General features: G+C 44.6%; 1 protein-coding gene across 3 annotated transcripts in view; it reads right to left on the bottom strand.

The window, feature by feature from the left end:
• Nucleotides 1–21271, bottom strand: part of DVL1 (dishevelled segment polarity protein 1) — an 86822-nt gene that overhangs the window by 22146 nt on the left and 43405 nt on the right. For all 3 annotated transcript variants that reach the window (XM_086764587.1, XM_086764588.1, XM_086764589.1), the window contains 3 exons: nt 16045–16166; nt 11013–11125; nt 601–739 (listed from right to left, as the gene is read on the bottom strand). In XM_086764587.1, coding sequence (XP_086620713.1) covers nt 601–739; nt 11013–11125; nt 16045–16166 — 374 coding nt within the window. The remainder of the gene's footprint in view (nt 1–600; nt 740–11012; nt 11126–16044; nt 16167–21271) is intronic.

Here is a 21271-nt window from a genome sequence, read left to right as displayed (position 1 = left end):
AACATCTTTAGAGATTAACAAAGATATTCTGAAATGGAGAGGGTTTGGTTTTTTTTTGCAAAAAGCAAGGAATAATTCACAGTCTCCTTCTGCACAAAAAAATAATTAAGAAGTCATAAATAAATGGCATGACAGCCTGCCTTTGCAATAGCATTAACTTCGATGGGTTCCTGTGCTGCTCGTAGGTCTCAGACCATGCAATTACACAGGAATCCCTTCACAATCCAGCTTTAGTGAAGTGCATACTTAACAGGAACCTACGCTGAAGGTATTTTGTTACCACATTCACACCACTGCTTTATAAACAGGTAGACAGTTGCACATCACTTTGATATTAAAATGTGATCATTCTTGCTATTATAAGGAAAGAACAGGAACAGATTTTTTTTCTCTTAATAGGAGGAGTGGCTACAGGCAGCTTGGATAGTGACCCCAACAATTCAGCTTGCTTCTCAGAGCAGTGATTATATACAACGTGATGTTACTGAGGAGTTATCAGCGCTCAAGTCATATGTAGCAGGAAAGCCCAGAAATAGTCAAGTGGCTGGGAAACAGATGCAACCAGTATTCACCAGCTCAGTCGCTACGCCAGTGCCTTACCTGCTTGTGTTGTCGTCATCATCAGAGTCAATGAAGCTGCTGGATTCCAGCTCACTGCTCATCATGGTAGAAGAGCTGTCATAACCAGGAGGATGTTCACGGTGTCTGTCCAGTTTTGGATGGCCATTGATGCGAGGGACTGTAAAAACGAAACAAATAGAGTATTACTAGGCAAGGAGGAAGAGCAAGGAAGAAGGCGGCACTGAGAGTTCAGCACGACATTCACAGCGACAGCTGCAGATGACTTTGCAGGAGGATCCTTATGCTGGAACCCAGCTCTTTGTAGAACCTGATTTAATCCAACACCGGAAAGCCGACTGCCCTAGCTGGCCCGCCTGCTGAGCTGCCTTTCTCCCAAGTTTTTAATTAGTCTATGGTTCAGTTCATGGGCAAGCCATAAACGGATCCAGGCAGAAGCAGCAGGCAGGAACAAATACTATAACGGTATCAGAACATAATCACAATGGCCACGAGAAGTTGATGCCAACAGGAAGGTACATATGGAAAACCAGCAGGTAACATGATTTTATTTTGGTCTGGACAGGCCTAGCAGCACAGAAAACGTGTTTAACGTCGAATCCTCGACGAATTCTATTAATATTTCACCCATAAAACCACCTTTCCCTTGACCTGTGCTAGGCATTCATGGCTCGATACCTACACCACCTTGTCTGGGCAGTACAGCTGTACCAAAGTCATGCTGTCTTGACCATTCCACATGCACAAGACACTTCAGAACCATTTTTTAACTAATCCCTGGCTGTGCGAATGTCAGACACACAAATATTCCCGCAGGTAATTCCCTCAGTAAGAATGCCATTTACTTGAAGGCAGCAGTGATTCATCTTTTTCTACAGATATTTAATGGATTTTCCTCTGCAAAACAAACTCCTCTGCCTGCTTCCTTTCAGGGACCTCTCATCAGAAGACCCACAATCTATAAGTGCTCCATTTTGCCAAGAGTGTTCCTTTCCCTGAAACAAGAAAGGCTCAGCTTGATAAGGCACCTGGTCAAGAAATAAACATGACAGGCTTCAAAGACAGACTGATATTTTAAAGCACACTCTCCAAACTCACAATTCCCTCCTAGGCCCAAAGGATCTGCTCTTCAATTCCAGAATAGAAAAGTTTCATAAAGGAGGAATGTCTGGAGTAGGAACCATACGTGATGCCGTGCAACTCTACCCGTGCGAAGTTAATGGACAGTTCTTGCTAACTAGTAATGTAACATGGCTTGAAAAAGCAAGAGCCACCCTAAATATCTGGTTGTGAAGTCCACCGTGGCTAGCCTTCACTCCTCTGTTTCAAATTGCTCAGCAGTGAAATAAAAAAAAAAAAACAAACACGGATTAGTTTTCTTCCTGCCTGAGGAACGTCAGTCTAATTATTTATGTCCATGAAGGGTTCTAAGAGATTCAGTAAAAGATAAACACAGGTAAGATCTCATCCCAATTTTTATACACATATCGAAACCGTTCATTTCTGCAAAGTGAAATAACCGAAGCATAAGGCTGTAACAAATCCTCCTGCTACGACACCTCCACATCCTGTTGGATCACCCAGCTTCTAGGCACACCTCCAGGCATACAAAATGGCTAAGAAAACACTTAGCTGGCTACCCAGTAACACCAAATCTTCTTTCGAGTCACTGAGCAAAACCACAGCTCCTTCCCTCCTGCAATAGCACCGAGCTTTGGTTTGGAGAAAAGCTGAACCTTCTCAGAACTGGGACTCGGTTTCCACCCTGTCGCATGCTGAAGGGCAGCTGAGATGCCACCATCTATTCAAGTCTTGAATCCTCTTCTGAAACTAGCACACCCCAGTAATAATGAGCCAGGGACCGACCTGTCCTCTACGAACTGCCTCAAAGTCGAAGGCTTTGTGGTGTGAAAAAAAGAAAAATAAGAAGATTACCAGGTTTCAACTTCAGGCTCTGCCTTCAGAGCTCCTAGCATGTCCATCTCTCACTTACCCACCTGTAAAATGCAGACAGAACAGCATTTGCCAGAGCTTTTTAGATGGCACATTCCACAGCACAGAAATCCTCTCCTCCCATAATTTGGCCATCACAACTACCACAATACGCTCTCAGTATTGCGTGGTAACACCAGATCTCACTGAAAAACTGTTAATCAGCTCGTCAACAGCAACTCAAGACTTCAGAGTGATAACTCTTCACAGACACAGTGGGAAGAAAGCATTTAAAGGCCTGAACTTTCAGTTCTGTCTGAATAAATGAGCATTCACTGGTTTCCTCAAACTCTACAGTCTGATATAAGCTGGGAATGTGCTTCTTTCAGTACCACAGATAATCAGGTGAAAATAAAGCACCTTCAGGAATCTCACGTCCACACTCGAATATTCTCCTACCTCTGCCTTTAAACTAAAATCCAAGGAGCAGCCAATTACGCTTGCGTACGCCAGATGTATACAGAGGCTGGCCAAATCTGACTCCCCCTAAGCTGGCACTAACGGCTTAGAGGGAGTAACTCAACCAGATAGTGCAGAAACCAATACAGCTGGTCATGGCCTGGTTACTGGGGAGGTACGGACTACATCGCGTTGTCTCTTCTCACTGGGAACAGGCAACTTTCACCTTTGAGGGTCAAGGTCAAGTAACCCACTCTACAGAGGCCCTGAACGTTCAACCCCAGCTATTCATCCAGGCTTTAAAAGAACCCCAAGTTTTCTCTCAAAGTTGCTTTCATCCATAACAAAAACCAGAAAAAAAGGGAAGAGGAAAGACATCTGCATTCTAAAGCTGAGAAAACAGCACTTTTCAGCAAATTAGTAGGCTTCAGACAGAGTTCTGTCGTTTAAGACTAAGAACAACATCACTGACTTGAACAAATTAAAATCCCTCCTTTTCTTGTGCTATAAATTTGTTTTTTAAGCCTTTATATAGTGCAGTCTGGAGTTCAAAGTATTTCACCAGATCTGGAAACTTGGATACTAATCACAGCATCGGACAATTTAACTCAATCTCTTCAGCCTCAGCTTAAGTATAAAATCAAGTCCAGCCACCTTGTCCTTTTATTTTTTGCTTCTATACAGTGAAACACTAGAAACTACGGAGTGACTGAAAGCTTCTTATTCCAACGGATTGGCTGTCCCTGAAGGGATGCACTATTAGTTGTGAGGACTCACGTGGCTGGAATGCTGCGTCGTAAAATTCACTTGAAGGTCTACAGCACCAGCAACAGTCCTGAGGGCCTCAGGCAGCGGAGATGCAAGGTCTCGTTTCTGTGCAAAGGTAACAGAGCTTGTGCCCAAGAAATCAAGGACAGAGTCAGTGCTGCAACTTGAAATCCCAAGGAACGCTCAAGAGCAATGGGTCCAACAAGGCAGGATTCAAATTGAAGAGACTGGGGAGCATCCAGCTGAGGATTTTATCGATGCTGCAGCACATCAGTATGGACACAAACTCCCCAAAACCCACTAATAACCACCCAAACCTTCACATACCCTTCAGATCCAGTGTGCATTATCTCATTTTTATACCATGTACCTCAGTTTCCCTGCACAAAATAAAGGCAATGACTGCTCAGAAACTCCAGTGGAAATGAATGTTAACACCTACAGTGACACACGCGGGGCTGTGCTCCTGGATAGCACCTCACTGGTTCCAATGGCCTCATCAGTGGTGACACCACTTGTGACAATATCTCCTACGGAGAGTGGGTCTCGGAGGGGAACGCTGCAGTGAGGGGAGCTCCTGTGGCTGGCTCCTACCAACGCACTTCAGCAATGTGGGAGCAACCATTTCCCTGCCCACGTCGTGCCCACTGAAGGAAATCCCCGGTGTGCACTGCGACTATCACTCTGTCCAAGGCCAACAAACACATACAGATGAACATGGAACGTCCCACAAGCAGTTATTTTTCATTTCCAGGGTGAGAGAAAGAAAGAGACATTTCAGGGCTCCTGCTGGGACACTGGAAAATTCCACTCCCGAAGACTTAAAGATTATTAAAAATATCTCTATATTTGCATGCTCTTCCTCCATGCCATAATCTCAAGGAAGCCTGTGCCCAAGAGGCAGCGCGTCTGGCGAGCAGCGTGTCCTGAAGGACTGGAGAAATAGAACAGAAACCATTTGCACGGACTTTGCCATTTGCCACTCTGCCATTTCCACAGCACACTTGGGTCATCTCATCTGCTGGACACAAGTCACTCTTCCGCAAAGTTTTTGTAAAGTCTCTACCCAATTACAATTCTCATTTCTAAGTTCTTCTAATTTAGCCAACGTTGTTTAGCAGGTGAGGGTTGGGAACCATTATTATAATAGAGCGAGCACTTTCACAAACCATGATTATGAGGGTTTTATTCATAAAAGACTCCCAGGTATCCAAGCCCTTAGTCTAAGCAAGAATCATTCTCTGCTCTGGTTCAACGCCTGTCCCACTAATAACCAGGAATCTTCTGCCCTGCTGACCCCCTGCTCCCCTTTGTTCATTAGAGGATGACAGAGTTCATTGACTGTCTGACAAAAACCTCTCAATGTGTCACAGAGACCAGAATAAAGCACAGCCTAGGAGGTTAAAATACATCCTCCTTGACTTTTATCAACAGCAGAGTGGGCCCTGCCTGAGGGACACAAGTACATCAAAGTCCTAAATCAAATGAGCCTTGAAAGGGGAAAAGAGCGGAGCAGCATCTGCTCGAGGAAGCTGTACAGAGGGCTCTGTGACACTGCCCAGAACAAAGGGGAGAGTGTCTCAGGAGGGAGTCACAACGCAGGAGAGAGTCTCAGGAGAGAAGTAACAACAGAGCTTCCAATCCCTACCAACGCAGAAAGTCCGTACCAGTTATTAACAGGAAATATATTACTACTTTTTCAGCAAGTGCAACCCCATCTGTGCAGCTCCCTGTTGTGTGCAGGGATCAGTCTGCTACGGAAGAATGACAACTATTACACTGTCCGCTCCTGCATTACGCTTGTGTCCGTCTGCGTGCTGTATCCCTGTACCCTGCCTTGTTTTGTTTTTGAAGTTCTTTGGCTCCCTTAACCCCGAGCCGTTCTACAGTGCTACCAGAGAAAGGCTTCCAGACACTGCCACAGGAGAGATTACAACCAGCAACAAAGTTCCTGCTCTCGCGGGCACACAGTCCTACACCGCCAGCGTCCCACGCGCCGCCATCTTGGTCACTGCAAAACCTCAGGGGCTCTCCAGCCACCTCGGAGTTGTTTACACACGAGACAGTCTTTAAAGAGCAGCAGTTGGTGAGAAGTGGTGTATTTTCAGCTGCCACTCTTCAAGTTCCCACTGCAATTGTTTCGCAGTCCCAGTCCTTTTTGTTCACGTTCCATGGCACACACTACGGTAAGGAATACTGCAGCAATGACTGGAAATCTGCCACAGCTCCTCTTCCCAAACATTTGGGGATCTACAAGCGTGCCCACATTAAGAGCTTCTCAAAGCAGAGGGCACTATCCGGCAGTTTTCAGCTGGCTGCACAACAGTTAAGTTCAGCCCACAGCAAACTCGGTGTTGAAACACTGGTGTCGACACTCGACATCTGCAGACTTGTCAGAAACCGAGCAGTAGCTGTAAAACATCTCCAATGCCAAAGAAAACTTGTCCCTTAATTACCTCCCTAATTAGAGCTTCCACAGTCCCCTTTCCCACTCCTCCTCAGGAATCCACATGGGAGCTTTGTCCTAGACAGCAAGGGGTCCCAAGAACATGTGCCAGGCAGCCCTCCCACGTTTCTAATTAAGATCCTCACTCCACTTTCACTTCATGGGACTTCGTCAACTTTCCAAGGCAACAAGGACTTTTGTTGCTTTAAGAGAGAAAGTGGAGCTCTGACATACTGACAGCTCAACTCTTTCAAACTAATTTTACATGAAGCTAGTGTCTGGGATAGATTTGCTTTTAATTAGCATTAAAGGTGATCAGGAAAAGATGTATTCCCCAATTCATACTAAAGCCTCTTCGGATACAAAGCCTCTCCAGAAAAATCTCTGCTTACGTAGCCTCTGCAATATAATCATCATTATACCTTAAAATACACATGCAAACACAGAAGGTAGCTGCCCAGGCTTAGCTGACAGGTCCATCTTTCCCAGCTGGTTCACTTTATTAACCTCACTAAGAATACAACAGCAGTATCAGAGCAAAACCTCTTTCCACTTGTACTCTTGCTGTGAAACCTCATGCCTGAAGCATGAGAATACTACAGCAAATTTAAACTTAGACAATTTCCTGGAGAAAAATTACATCACTCCTTGCTGATCCTTCACTGTTTCCCCAGCTTTACTGAGGCTGGGAGCAGGCTGTGCTGGTGTTGTGTGTGTGTGGACATCTACAGCAGGTAAAAAAGGAAATTACAGATGCATTGATAACTGCCCCTCTAGCTAGCCTTCCTCCCACTCTCCACTGAAAAGGAAAACTCATGCTAGGCAGAATTTGTCCAGCTGAGTTATTTCTGTCTCCTGATGCCATCAGCTGTACAGAGCTATCAGGGAAAGGCTTCTAGACATTGGCATAGGATAGATTGAAACCAGTTACAAAGTTCCTTCTCTCTCTTAAGTACAGTAAGATCCAGGGTGATAATTCTTCTGAAACTACATCCCTTCTCATTTTTCTCCCTAGCTCTGGCAGACATTTAACCAAGAAAACTATAAATGCACTTGAAGTTTTCCAGGTCAGGTTCCCTTACGATTTTCTTAGTGCTTGTACCTGAAATGTTACGTACCTTCAAATGCACACTGATGAACGAAGGAGTTTCATTATGTTCCTCAGCCCATCACATTCACTTTCTGGGTATATTTTGAAATCAGAAGATACAAGCACAGGACCATCCATGGCTATTCATTGCCTCTGCACTTAAAATAGCAGCACAATGTAAGGGAAACGGGTGGAAGAGCTTGCAGTATCCCAGTCTGTGTTGTTGGCAGAGTGAATCCCTGGTCTAGTAAATCACAGCCTCTCTGCTGCAAAATCTTTTTGCATTTTCCATGTAAAGAGGTGTGAAAACTTTGTCAGATTGCCAGGTGTGTCCCACATCTTCTGGCTGCAGTATGCCATCAACATTTATGCCTCTGTATGTCTGTGTGGAATCATTCATTAGCAATTCAGCAGAAATAGTTTTTGTATGATGAGTAATCCTGCAACAATGAAGCAAAGCACACGGGCTATCATGGGTGAACAACTCACCCAGCTACCACACTTCTAATTATCAGCCAGCAGAGAATCTGGGTAGTTTACCATCACCTTGCCTCTTCAAATCACAACTGAATGCCTCTGGAAGAAACCTGTTGCAGTTCAAGCACAGGCTGTCAGGCTGAACAATCCGACAAAGTTTTCCAGTCTGTTGTGTCAACTGGATGATCATAAATATAATTTCCACCTCTGAAAACCTATTGTGGAATTTCTGTTTCTAGAATTTCACTTGCACAACTAGGAAACAATTTGTGCAAGTAAAAATTAAGAGTAGCAGAGAAATGACAAATAAACTGTTATAACTCCTTGAGGAGTTCTAATACCAACACTAACTAGAGAGAAAAACTTTTCCCCATTCCTGTTTTCCCCGCCAGCTTTTGTCTCCGATATTTCCACTAGTAGCTTTCCAGGGCAAAGCATCTGTCTGTTCTGAGCTCTCCATACAATGCCCTGTGAGCATTTTGGCTAAGAACAGCTGTCACTGCAAAACAAAGAGGAAACGAGTCGGCAATAAACATTTTTTAATTCACACACTGTCTTCATGCACAGACACACAAAAATGTTTAACCCTTCAGCTTCCTGCCAACTCATTCTTACCCCTTTCTCACACTCTTACTGCCAATAATTGGCCTGCGCAATATTTTTTTTTTTTAATTTGAGCATTAAGCTGGTGTTTTTATGAATTAAAACCTGTGGCTTAAGAAAGACAGGGAAGATTATGCATTGAAAACCCCACTGCTATGCAGAATGACTGGGCAGCAAAGACAGGTTCATAGGTCTAAGGCTTAATGAGAAGGAATAAAAAAAAAAAAAAAAAAAAAAATAAAAAGGCAGCCTACAAGTAACAGTTCTTACATAGCTCATTACTGAGCATTATTTTAACTTTTCTAAAAGATAAACTTAAATTCATTTAGGAGATTAAAATGAAATTCTCACCTGCTCATGATGGAGCTGTGCAGCAGGGGGCTGGAGGGCATTTCAGTGAAAACCAGCAGCTAACTTAAAAGGAAGCTCCCGCCACGCTCCGAAAACAGTACTGGTCTGCAGAGCTCACAGTCAGAATTCTGCTTTTCTACTTACATTTACTTTGGGATATTTTCATTTTATCGACATTCTCAACAGATCTTTGCTTTACTTCCCTTCTCTTCCCTGCCCTGGGGTTTCCCCAAGTCAGAACCACCTCATTCTGTTGGATCTCTCCATTTCACAGTGAGCTTGGAGTCAGCTGCTTGACCTGTACAGGTTTTACATCTAGCAGTTCCCAAAAGGCTCACTAGCACCTTTCCTCCCTTCACCTTGTTTGAAATGAAGGCTTTAATGCACTGTTCATTTTTTCTTTTGGAACGAGTACCTCTTTCCCTTTGTAGAGTACCCACGGATATCCTCATTGTCAGGGTAATTCATTTTCATTTACTTTATACCAATAACGAGCTCTAACAGTTACAATCACTGTGCGGAAAGCGTCACTGTACGGCGCGGTGAGCCTGGCCACTGTGCGTAACAATACCTGTGGAACAAACCCATGAGTAACGCAGCGCTCCAACGAAGATCCCTCGTCCTGCCTCTCTGCGAACTACTAGAGCTGTAATTTTGGTATTATTCAAACAAGTCTCTACAGGACGAGATCAAACACTTGAACTGCATCTCCTTCTTTCTTCAGGGAAAGGAGGATTTACCGCTGTTTCATAACGACAAGCGAACACGCAGCCACGCAGCTTCTGCCCCTGAAATAGCTGTGAACCAGGTGCCACAACCTTGCTGCCCTTCCTCCACCCTTGTCCCCCTTTCCTATGCCTGCTCCCTCATTTTAAACCCACCTGCGCTCCAGACAAAGAAGGCATGAAGACTCAAGAAAAGAACGGCTCTGCAGCCTGCTTCAGGTAGGAGGCCTAAACTGTTTTGAGAACAGGTAATGTTTGCTTCACTGAGTGACATGTTCTTGCCTGAGCACAGCTTAGACTGCCAAAAGGAGGAAATTTTATCCCATTTCTATCTAAAGGGAAAAGTATGAACCAGTTCCAGACCCCTAGAAGGCAGAAACTCCTGTGCTAGATACGAGTGATGTAGACCGTGGTCCTAGACCAGCCACTCAGCAACCAGCTCTTCTGCCTCCGGGTTTGTCCACGCCAAAACAGGTCTTGGCATTAGTTTAGCGCCAAAAACAAATCACCTTTTAACATTCTTCCTGTAACAAGGTTTTAACACAACACTTTTAGAAGATTCTGCCTCTTTCTGTGATTTGCCAAAGGAATCTGCAGTCAGGATCATGCAAGGACAGCTCTCAGCCCCACCCACTGAGGAATTCTCATTCACGGAGTCGGGTACAGGTTGGAAGGGTTAAATGAACAGAAAGACACCCACTCCTAACTCCCAGTACATATATGAGTTCTGGTTTTCTAACTGAAGGCAAATACTTTAGTGGGTGGAGCTGTGACTAAAGCCCGTGATGGCATCTCTGGGGCCCAACTATTCCATATTCTGGACTATTTTAAACTCAATAGGTGGCACCTCTTAATTCTTAATTAAGCCTGGAAATTCTTGTCTGGCAACAAATGAAAAAACAAGCTTACTTTGATGTACAGACTAGAGGCAAGAGATGAACTTCTGTAGCTTGTGTGTGTAGTTTGGATCTACTTATGTATTTAAAAAAATAATAATAATACAAAAAAAAAAAAACTTCCGAGCCAGTGTGCTGGAGTTATACCAGCACAAAACGCTACTGCTGATGCTGATCTAAGCCTAGAGAAATCAACAGAAATAATTTCAGAGGATTTCAGCTCAGATCTTCCAATGTTAAAATACTAAGAGGCCCAAATTGTCTACACTGCTAGCTCCCCACACACCAGACAAATAATGTGTTCTACCTTCAAATGAGAAAACTTGAGTAATAGAGGCAGTCCAGCCATCACAGTACGGAGGTTGCCACTATATGTTGTTTACTGCCCTCCAAGCTAATCATCTTCTAATACTACAGAAAATTCTGTCTATCATGCAAAAGAATGTCCTTGCCACTTTACTGTAGGTTGTCCAGACCTCTTAGAAAACGCTCAGCTTCAAAGAGTTTCAAAGCAATCATCAAATTATTTCATTAAAATAATAATAGTCCCTGAAAGCATGCAGGAATGCAGACACATTTCTCTTCTGCAGTATTCATGCAAAAGTAGTTGTTGCTCTGAAAGACTGTCAGAAAAAAAAAAAAAAATATTTCTAAATGAAAAAAGGGGGAAATGGAACAGGACTCACCATCCTCATGCCCTTCTCTATTTCTCCGCCGATGTCTGTCTCGCCGGTGGCTAATAACTGACTCTGTTCCTGTTTCATTGTCCAGGCCGTCGCGGCTGCTGGCAGCATTGGGGCTGTTAGAGAACAAATAGGAAGAACAGTGGAGTCATCTCTTTCTTTTCTTTTTGCTAAAAACACTTGCAATTGTGAGCACGTTGGGTTAGAAGCCAGAAAACTTATGTGGATTAACTGCAATCCTGCTGCAGCACTGCAAGCTCCCCCAAATTGATCTGCTCACCCCAAAACTACCTGGAGGGTGAAAAGACAGCTCAGTATCCATGCCCTGAGACACAGCGCTATTTGCACAAGTAGGATCATCGTGATACTGGGAAAAACTGTCACAAGACTGTCGCATGGAATTCCCATAGAAGAAAAAAAAAATTAAAAAAAAAGCCTACTGATGCGCTAAGAAAAGGCGTCACTTCAGCGCATGCTGAGATGACAACTAACCACAAGACGGCTTCAGTTGCAAAGGAAATGGGATTTCAGCACAGTCCCATCATGAAAGCTTTAATATCACAAATTTGCAGCATACTTGCCTAAAACAAGAACAGACAGACAACGCTGGGTTTTGGAAAAACAAACCTTACGGACCCTAACGCTCATCTCAGCCTCCGAAACACCCCCAAACCCTCCCATGCTCATTCTGAAGACCACAGATCCAAGAAATCTATACAAGTGTGTATGGGCTACTCCAGCAATGCCGACACACGGATGCTCCGTCAGCGGCTTATTCTCAAGTCTGTGAATTGAGTTGCCTGTTCTACAACATCCCAATACACACATGTATTTTTTTAAACCATACCCAGTGTTTCAGCTCAATTCCTTGCTCACCCCTAGTCTGTCCTCCCGACAATAACCTGAGCTAGACCTGTGGCACGCTGACAGCCAAAGGGCAGAAGCTATAGCTCACTCTGGCCACTTCTCATATTGAGCGCTGACCTTGAAGGCTGAAGTCTTGCAAGTCACAGCAAAGCTCAAAATAATTAAGTGCACGTCTGTGAAATGTTCAAACAGACCAGGTCCTTTCCTCTTGTTCTCAGCTGTTCGAAAGCTACACAGACACGACAGCACAATATTAATTTAGTAAGTGTCAGTGAAGGCCTACTTTGGACAAAGCGCAGAAGGATCTCGATGAGATCTCAGTGGCCAGATTTCTTCTACTCTGCTTTTGAGGGCTCTGGAAAGAGCCACTTTCTCGCTGATACAATTAGCCAAAACAATAGGTTCCAAAGAGGCAGCAGAGAATTTATCCCCATGGTTTAGGGCCACTTTTCTGGGATGAATCGAAACAAACAGCAATGACAGCTCTGTAGTCTTGGACTTCCAAGCACTGAGGAATGGCCACTTCTCAGCTCACATAAACCAGCCCAGCTTTCACTTCTAACCCAACAGAGAAGCGAAACGGCTAACCAAGAGCAGGGACTGTACCACAGAACACTGAACGTGTAAAAACCGCTTATTTGCAACCACCTGTTTCAAGATCTCTGCTGGGGGGGGGGAATATCAGTCATGTTTGGAGCAAAGAGGAAGACAGAGATGCTCCTTCTCCCCTGCTGAACAGAAGTAGCTTAGCGGTTTCATTTTCCCCTCAGGCTCAGCCTGATTTATGTATCTGTGCTATTCTTACATTTCATAAGCTACGCTAAAGCACGCACATGGGAGGAAATGAGAAAAGCCTCTTGGAGTGCTGGCAAAGGCCACAGCTCATTTTAGTGGACTGAATTGTGGAAACTGATCTAAACCTCCTGAAAACATAATAGTGGGCTGACGCGGGCTAAGGCTCTTGCTGTGAAAGATTTCCCTTAGAATGTTACTGGGCATACTCTTCCTCTCTGGCCCACAAATACTACCCATTTAAAAAGGAGTCCCAGTTCACACCTGCCCTCTGTACCTGTTAGTTACTCCTGACGCAGAGCGCGCAACGGCCATCATTACACTTACACCAAAGATCACAGCTATCAATGTATTTCTCCTAGAATTCCACGAGGCCGGCGTGCACCGCCACGCACAGGGTATTAAACTACCAACAACCTAACCAATTGGTGCCGTGGGCTTCTGTGGGCACTGGACCCAGCACTGGTGTATGTGCAAGCACCTCTGCGTGGCGTTACATTTAAGGGGAGCGCTGAAAAGCCTTCTGCACACCCACACGCTCTCCTTGCATTCATGAAATGTACGGACATGCCCACCACACAATTAGGAAATCGAAGCTGTTATTCCAGGAAATATTTGACTGCACATTTTAAGCCCTGAAGAAGTTACCAAAAAGCAAATATGTATTGAAGTGTTGTCACAAACACGTTGGCTTTTCCTGTTTCAGTCCAGTACAACAGAAGAGGGAAAGAGGGCGAGTTTCCTACGGCCACCCTGCGAGGCTCTCCGACATCCCAGCAGCACCATCTGCCGACTGCTGCTGCTGCTTCCCACTTCTAAACCGCTCCCAGGCCAAACCCACCTACAGAAGCTGCTTTACACCCCAACGAAGGGTGCAAAAGGCACCTTACAGCAGGCTCGTTTCCTCTCTCATTGCTGAGCCGATTAAATGCCATTCCATTTTCAGCGCATACACCCGAGAGCTGTGCAAGAAAGGCAGCTCAGGGGTCACTATTCCCAACTCCTTCACCACCTCCACCACTAAACTGGGAGCAGCCTCACCCGTCCAGGTGAACGTGGATTTGGCAACCCCTGAACAGAAGCAGTGGAGTATGAAATACAGGCTGAGCTTTAGAACCCTCATCAGGGAGGGAAAAAGAAAATTTTCTCTGGATTTAATCAATGATGAAGCAAAACAGAAACACTGTCAGGCAGCTAGTTGAGACGACCACTTCACCTCTGAGAAAGATCTCATGCCCTTGGATGGCATCGCCTGCTCACCTCTCTGCTCCATCTGTTTCTCGTACGCTGTGTTCTCCAGCAACGTTTCTGTTTGTACAATTACACAACACCCGCCTCAGCTGAGGCTTTTTATGGGAATAAGGCCCAAATCAACACCGATGAAGGAGATGACAGATCTCTGGTAGTCTGAATGGCATTAAAAAAAAATCTTGGGGATTTAGGAACCGAGAAGGTAAGTCACACCTACAGAAGGGGAGGCGATGTGTGAGTACACAGCAATGCTGAAGTTACAGCTGTGGGAGTCACAGGGTTGCACTACTGTCTCCCCAAAGGGAAATACTCTTCACGGGGACAGTATGCAGAAACAGCACAGAACACGCTACTGCAGAATCACCATACCAAAATCTCAAGAAACATCATTTTCAAAAATTGCTGGAGAATTGTAAGCAATCAGAAGGGAACAAGAGTCATGACTCCAGTTCTGGAAACCACGCATTACTACGAAAGACTTGAGCAGCTCAACTTATTTAGTTTATCCAAGAGAAACAAATAATTTCAAAATATGCTGCATTCTTTATCACTTGGAATCTTTAAACCTAGCATGGGTGTGTTTTACAATAAAATTCTAACACCAAAACATAATTAAGGGCTTCAGGCAGAATAACTGAGTGAGATACTCTGCCCTGTGTTACACACTTAAGTTATCATTAGGCTCTCTTCTGGGTTCAAAAAATAAAACATAACAGCAAAAAGCACCACAAAATATTAAGACGTTCCAATTGTGACAAGAAAAACCAAAAAAGGCAGAGAGACTTGGAGAACAAGTTTTAGTCCAGAAGACCCGCCACAAGGCAGATTCTATACCACCGTTTCAAACAAGAAAGAAAAAAAAAAAAAAAAAAAAAAAGAGCTCGAGGAGAGAGAGAGAGAAAGTGGTTTATCTAGGAACGAGAACAGAAGCTGGAAAGCATGACCTCGTGTTGCTACTCCTGACTCAGCATGACCCGTGCAAGCGACTTCACACCTTTGAGGATTGCCACATTTCCTGTGTAACGTGACGATGCCACCACTTGCAGCACTGTGCTGACTGCACGAAGACGCAGGCAAGATTTTTGGAGCGCTATGGAGGACAGCAGGTGCACCAGCAGAGCACAGCTTGAGTTTCATCCGTCTGAGTGCACAGTTATCAGCAGTGCATGGTTACACACACACAGACTTGTGCCTAACTTACAAAGTAATTATATTTTTTAAATAAAGTTGGATCTTGCAGCTATTACGTGTAGGTATAGGTCAGACAAAGAACCAGTTATACTTGCAAGCCATGTGACAGTACTGGTACCGGCCTCTCCCAGTCCGCATAAAGCAATCGGTGAACGCACGAGGGCAGTAAAGCTCTTGCAAGACATGCAGTGTCAGGCAAGGTTGGTACTTCCCAAGATTTCTTGTCCCCTCTAGAAGGCGTTTATCCATAAAAGACTCGCAGACAACACTACGGGCTCTTCCAGGCAACAGATATCGAAGAAAGTAACGGAAACACATGACACCAGGCAAACTAAGGCCACATTTCCTTCTCCAAACGTACACTAAGATCACAGCTAGAACCAAGTCCGGCTTTAATCCCCCTTGTGCAAATTCAGAGGGCCTCCCTGAAAATGAAGGCATTCTGAGGATACACATCGGCTCTGCACACGTAACAGGAAATAACAGGGCGACGATTAAATCCGATGACTCCCAGTCTGGCCACACGCAGCTCAAGCTGCCAGCCTCTCTACGCACGCGGAGGAGGCGTTATTCCTCACGTACATCTCTGCTCTTGATATAGAGTGTTCTGCCTTCTCTGCATACTACGTAATCATACATAACACAGTAACGAAAGTTTGTCATCTGTACACTACAAAAAGCATTTTGGGCTGCCTCTCTACTTAACTCTTCCACAGGGGGTTTCAAAACGAGATATACAGGATACATGTTTCATTCTAACAATGATAGGTTTTTCCTTTCCATCCCCTTTTAATTACTCAGTTCCAATAAGTACATTATTTTTCTAACAATGACAATAAATAGTTGGGTTGCAGCAGCAGGGAGAAATGTGGTGAAGAAACAGATAGGAATTGTGTTGTTTTAAAATAAAAAAAAAAAGCCAACTTGTTCTTACTGGAACGATGGAGGCCGGGAGTCTCCAATGCCACCTGTTCTCTCGATGGGTGGCGGAAGGTCGGTGTGGCTCTCGGTGCACTGGGAGCCCGTGTCAGAGTGGGAGCTTTCAGCCAGGACCAGCTGTCAACAGAAAGAAGAGAATTACACACACTAGCACAGGTTTCTCCACGCTGACGTAAGGTGTTCAGCTGCTGCTTTGTTAAACATCCTGTGAGATCTAAGGGAAACCAGAGGAAAGGAAGTGCTTAGTGCCTAGGTGCATGGATTCCTGCCAAACTTTCATAAAACCCAGCTAGATTCCATCTCAACATGAAATCAGCAGCAGCTAGGATATGCACAAAATTCCTGCAAGCACCACATTTTTTTTTTCTCATTGCAGGGAAAAAAAAAAAAAAAAAAAAAAAAAAGCACGCTAGGCAGGGAGCACACTTTTTTCTTGTGACTTGTCCTTACAGCTCTGAGTTTCCTAAGATTGGAAGTTGTCAGCATTCCTTGCAAAATGCACACCCAGTGCAAGACTGCACTCTCATTCTGGTTTTGCTGTGACAAAAATGAAAAGCAAAAGCTGAGACCTGACAGTGTGACAGCCCAAACATGGTATAACTCCTTATACAAAGGCCCTCAAAACCCCCAAAAATTCACAATCTGGTCTGGACCAATTGCCGAATCTGAGAGTTGCTGCCATCTCTATTAAGAGCCTGAACCAAAACCAAAAGCCACCGACTCTCAACAGTCATAAAACTTAGGAGGACCACCACATTCCTGGTGTTCATCATCCTTGTGTCTCTTGTGCTGACATGAATGATCCCCTAAGGCACAGCTGCAGTTAGGAAAAGTCATTTTCCAATCACGCCATGAAAGCCAGGATACGCAGCGTGCACGCTTTATAATTCATAACGACCTGAAAACTTTTATAAAAGCACACTGGTGTAACTATCACCTTCAAAACTCCTCTGACACTGACATTAACGCTCACGGAGGCTGAAGGTGCCTGGCAGCCTGTCAACCAGGGCAGAAGGAAAGGCTGCAGAGCGCCCAGCACACAGCCATCACGTGGAAAGAGGTGATGGAAGATAGGCTGCAACGATCAATCTTCTCATTACAAACACCAGGCATCTTTACACAGCCCGGTGCATTTGGGAATTATTCTGTATTCCAGTCCTGTTACAAGGCAGGGTGCAAATTCTTCAGAGAACAACAAATGCTGGAGCGTATTATTTCTATTTCCTACCAACACCCTCAATCGCTAACAAGGATGCACCTGGATAACGGATCACAGGGACGGTCACGGCACACACCAGGCTTACTACACTCAGTCTTACTTCCAATAAATTCAGGACAGAGAGGCCATCTCCATTGAGTACATCTGCTGTGACATCTTTAATCAGCAGATAAATAGACAAGAGAAAGAAGAATGAGTCTCTCTTGCTATCCCCGCCCTCCTGGTTTGTAGCTCGCTGTAACGCACTGGCTGACAGAGGATCTTATATTTAACTAAGATCTCATTCTATCCACTTACCTACCAGGCTAGTAGCTACTTTTCTGTATTAAAAGGGGAAGAAGAAGAAAAGAAAAAAAAAAAAAAAAAAAAAAAAAGAAAAAAGAAGAAGAAAAGACAGAGACACTTTGTGTTAAAGGATCCCTTAGTATGCCTCTAGGTGAAACTGTTAATTTAAAAAAAAAATTTTTTTTAATTTTTCCTTACTGTATTTTTAATATTTTTGCAAGAATGGGGAATCAGAAAGGAAGCTAAAAATGATCCCTGTATTTCACAGTCGCTGACCACACACCCCTGTCTGGCCCCCACCAACAGAAGTTAAGATCTGAACTGGCGACCTAGAGGTGAAAAGGTTTTGATCCCATTACCAGTCCCCTGAGCCATCTCATGAATTTGCTGAGTCTCATTAAACAATACGATTATAAGGTCTTTAATTAAATAAATGCTCAATTAATGATATAAATTATTACCTTTCACTAAGAGGCAACAAGGTCTCAGCTTCTCTATTTTCAGCTGTGGAAGAACTAGCCCTACATAAGAGATTCCAACTATAACTGGTAAATTCATCAAGGACTATTCTAAAATAATCATCAGGCAGATGCTAGCTGTTAAAGAAGGGGATGGAGAAGAAAAAGGACAGGAGGGGACTGGTGCTCAGGAGGTGCTACACGAGTCCTGAGAGCACATACCACAAATATGAGGAGGCAAGCACACACAGACTGTCAAAAAGGAACTGCCTGAAGACAAAACAGCTCTCCAGCACCACATGGAGACAGCTGCATTATTCAAACTCTCTTATCACCAAAGCAAGAGCAGCGCAGGAAACACTGAAGGGAAAAATAACATGAGCTTTCCTAATAACTTGATAATTAAGGTTTCTGTCTTTCAGGTGGGGAAGTTAATGGGAGATGTTTAGGAAGCTCATTGGCATTATGGAGATGCAAGACCATCTCTGAGCCTGGCTCATCCCCTGAGGAATCTCTGTGCAAATGCTTTCACTAACAAAATTGAACCAAGGGATAAAGAGAAGAAAAAAATTTTTTAAAAAAAAAAAAAAAAAAGAAACTAGGTGTAGGCAAGATCTACACATCCTCCCTCACCCTTCGCATTCTAAGTTTTATCAAGCCATGCAAGCAAGCACTTGGCCCGAGTTATCTGAAAGCAGGAAAACACATTCCTTCTTCCTGGAGGCTACTGGACTGCCACATTACAGACATCTCACCGTGTTTCTGCGAGAAAAGTAGTGCTAACCCCAGCTCCCTGGCCAGAAGCCAGCCCTGATAACGATATTTCCCCCACAGCTTCGACTGGCAGTAGCATTTCAATCCACTTCTTGACTTGTGCTATGTTTGCGCTGCGTGATGCTCGAGAGCGTGCCTGTGGGCTGCGAAACAGCCGCTGGGTTCCACCCCGAAGGACTGCACTGCAGCGTGAAACGTGGATGTCTTCTGTGCTGCACATGGGGGAAGTTAATGAAGAAGTGTGGAACTAATTGTAACTGTTGATTCAGTTCATTCCGTCATGCTGCATGCTGTTTGGTTTTTAAATTGAGGTCCTACCATCACACTCTCTGCTAAATCATTCCCAGGAAGGGGAGAAAGTATTTCAACCCTGGTGCGTCGAATAGTCCCAGCGATTCCCACACAGCCACTTCCAACTCATGACAGCACAAAAAGAGGGTTCTGTGCAAGTTAGCTACTCTACACCGCACTAACAAAGCACGCAGCCTGGTCACGCTGACAGAAAGCGTGTTTCCTCCTGTGCTAGAGCAGGGTACCCAGCATGGCCAGGCACCCGCTAAGGAACGGTTACCTCGGCGCTCGTTGCAGAACTGTTCAGCGCTCTGCGTCAACGCTGCTCACGTCAGCAACAAGACTTCCAATCTGACGCCCTAGTACAGGCACAGGAGCAAATCTACAGCAGTCTGTTCTGCATCTTGTCAGCAAATTCAAGCGATGGAAGAGCAATTAGCAGGAAGATGGTCGGGCTCTCAAACGCCAGCAAAACTTAAGCTCCTCTGTCAGAGCCGAACAATGACACCAGGCCAGTGAACGCTGACCGTGTCAGGAGAGCCTCATCTTCTTCCCACTGTTGCTACCGATCTTTAGCGAGTCCTTGGATCAACTGCTTCCCTTCTCCATAGCTCCATTTCCCTTTTTCTCCTCTACACATTTGCTTATGCTTTTCACTTGATTACGGCAAGGACTGCCTTCTACAGCGCTCAGCAGACGTCTTAAACTCACACAGGCAAAAGCCAGCTGAGGGGCTCAGTCTGTTCCCCATTCATGGCTGAAGACACCAGACAACAAGAACCAGACCGGGAAGGGGAAAGAGCGAACCCTGGTACACTCTGCTCTCATACTCTCATCTGGCTAAATACCTGTTAGTCTATCAGCACGAAAGCGACAATATTTAAATTCTCCCTCTTACTGAGAGCAGCAGCAGCTCTTGGTATTTCTCTCAGCTCAGGGAGAGGTGAGAGACTGGTAACAGGAACTAAAGAAATGCCCCAAAAGAGCCATTTATGTTTTTGACAGTAACTTCAGAACAGCCACATTCATCTACAAGCTGAAAGCAATTATTTCCCATAAAGCCACAGACATCTCAAATCCCAAGTCAAAGCTTCAGAGACACAGGCCCATTATCCACACGAAGGCTGCTCCCGAAGGACCAATTGCACAGAAGCACTTAGACGAAGCCCTTTATTCCACCAGGAATTCTGTCAAAGGCAACAGGACTCCACATTGCTAGAAGGCCTGCAAAAGCCTATCAGGAACGTGGTGTTCAGTAACGAGAACTCATCCACGCCGATGATGCTTCCTCCTTTCTTCCTGCTGAAAACTACCGTACATTTTGGGGGGGGCTGGTCCAACCATGGACGAGAGATACTCACAGAATACAGGATCACGCTTATACAGCCTGGAAATAAGAAGCTGTAACAGGCTAAAAGGAACAACTTTAAGAAAACTGTGGCTGCCAGGTAAAGGGTGACCTTCAGAGTATCAAAATAAAATTGTCATTTTGATCTTTGATTTTATCATCTGCCACCTTCTATCATTTCAGGGAAGATACTGTATCTTCATAAAATATCTCAGATTACTCCCAGATTCTGTTAAGCTTCTCAGGTGTTTGTTTACGGCACAATACAGCAGGCTAGCTGTGAAACAAATTCAATTCCACTGACTGCCACTTAGCAGCCAGTTCTCTTAAAGCACAGGACTACCTGCCTCTTGGAGAACGTGTGGAGTACAAACTAGAGGGGAAAAAACAGGATCTGCAATCCTATTTCTATGTGTCACTTGTCCACATTTTTTCAGCAGGTTCGTGACTGTATTTCTGAGAGCTTACACATTCCTCACCCCAGCTAAAAGCGGGTACCTGTGTACATCAGAGCAATGCAGAGACCTGGGTTGAGTGCACCCATGCTTCTGCAAACAACAGCAAGTACTTCGGCTACATGACCGAGGAAGGAAGATCTCCTTAGAGGTCCTTCCTCCACCTGGTGCTGATCACAGTCAGAAACAGGACAGCACCTTTCAATTCAAACATGGATTAAATCTAATCTGAGAATTCTTGTGCATATCAGACCAGAACCACCTGACATTACTTTGGCAAAGAGAAGACCATATGATCGTAGAGCTTTGAGGCTTCCTCATTCAGGACATTCTTTCATTTTTTCCTTCAAGTCCCCCATCCTTCACGACAACTTGGTTACTTCTTCCCCATC

Source organism: Chlamydotis macqueenii, chromosome 21 (assembly GCF_036417535.1).
Source record: "Chlamydotis macqueenii isolate bChlMac1 chromosome 21, bChlMac1.mat, whole genome shotgun sequence".
NCBI classification, from domain to species: Eukaryota; Metazoa; Chordata; class Aves; order Otidiformes; family Otididae; genus Chlamydotis; species Chlamydotis macqueenii.
Note: the sequence above shows the minus strand (reverse complement) of the source record. Positions and strands in the feature narration are given on the sequence as shown.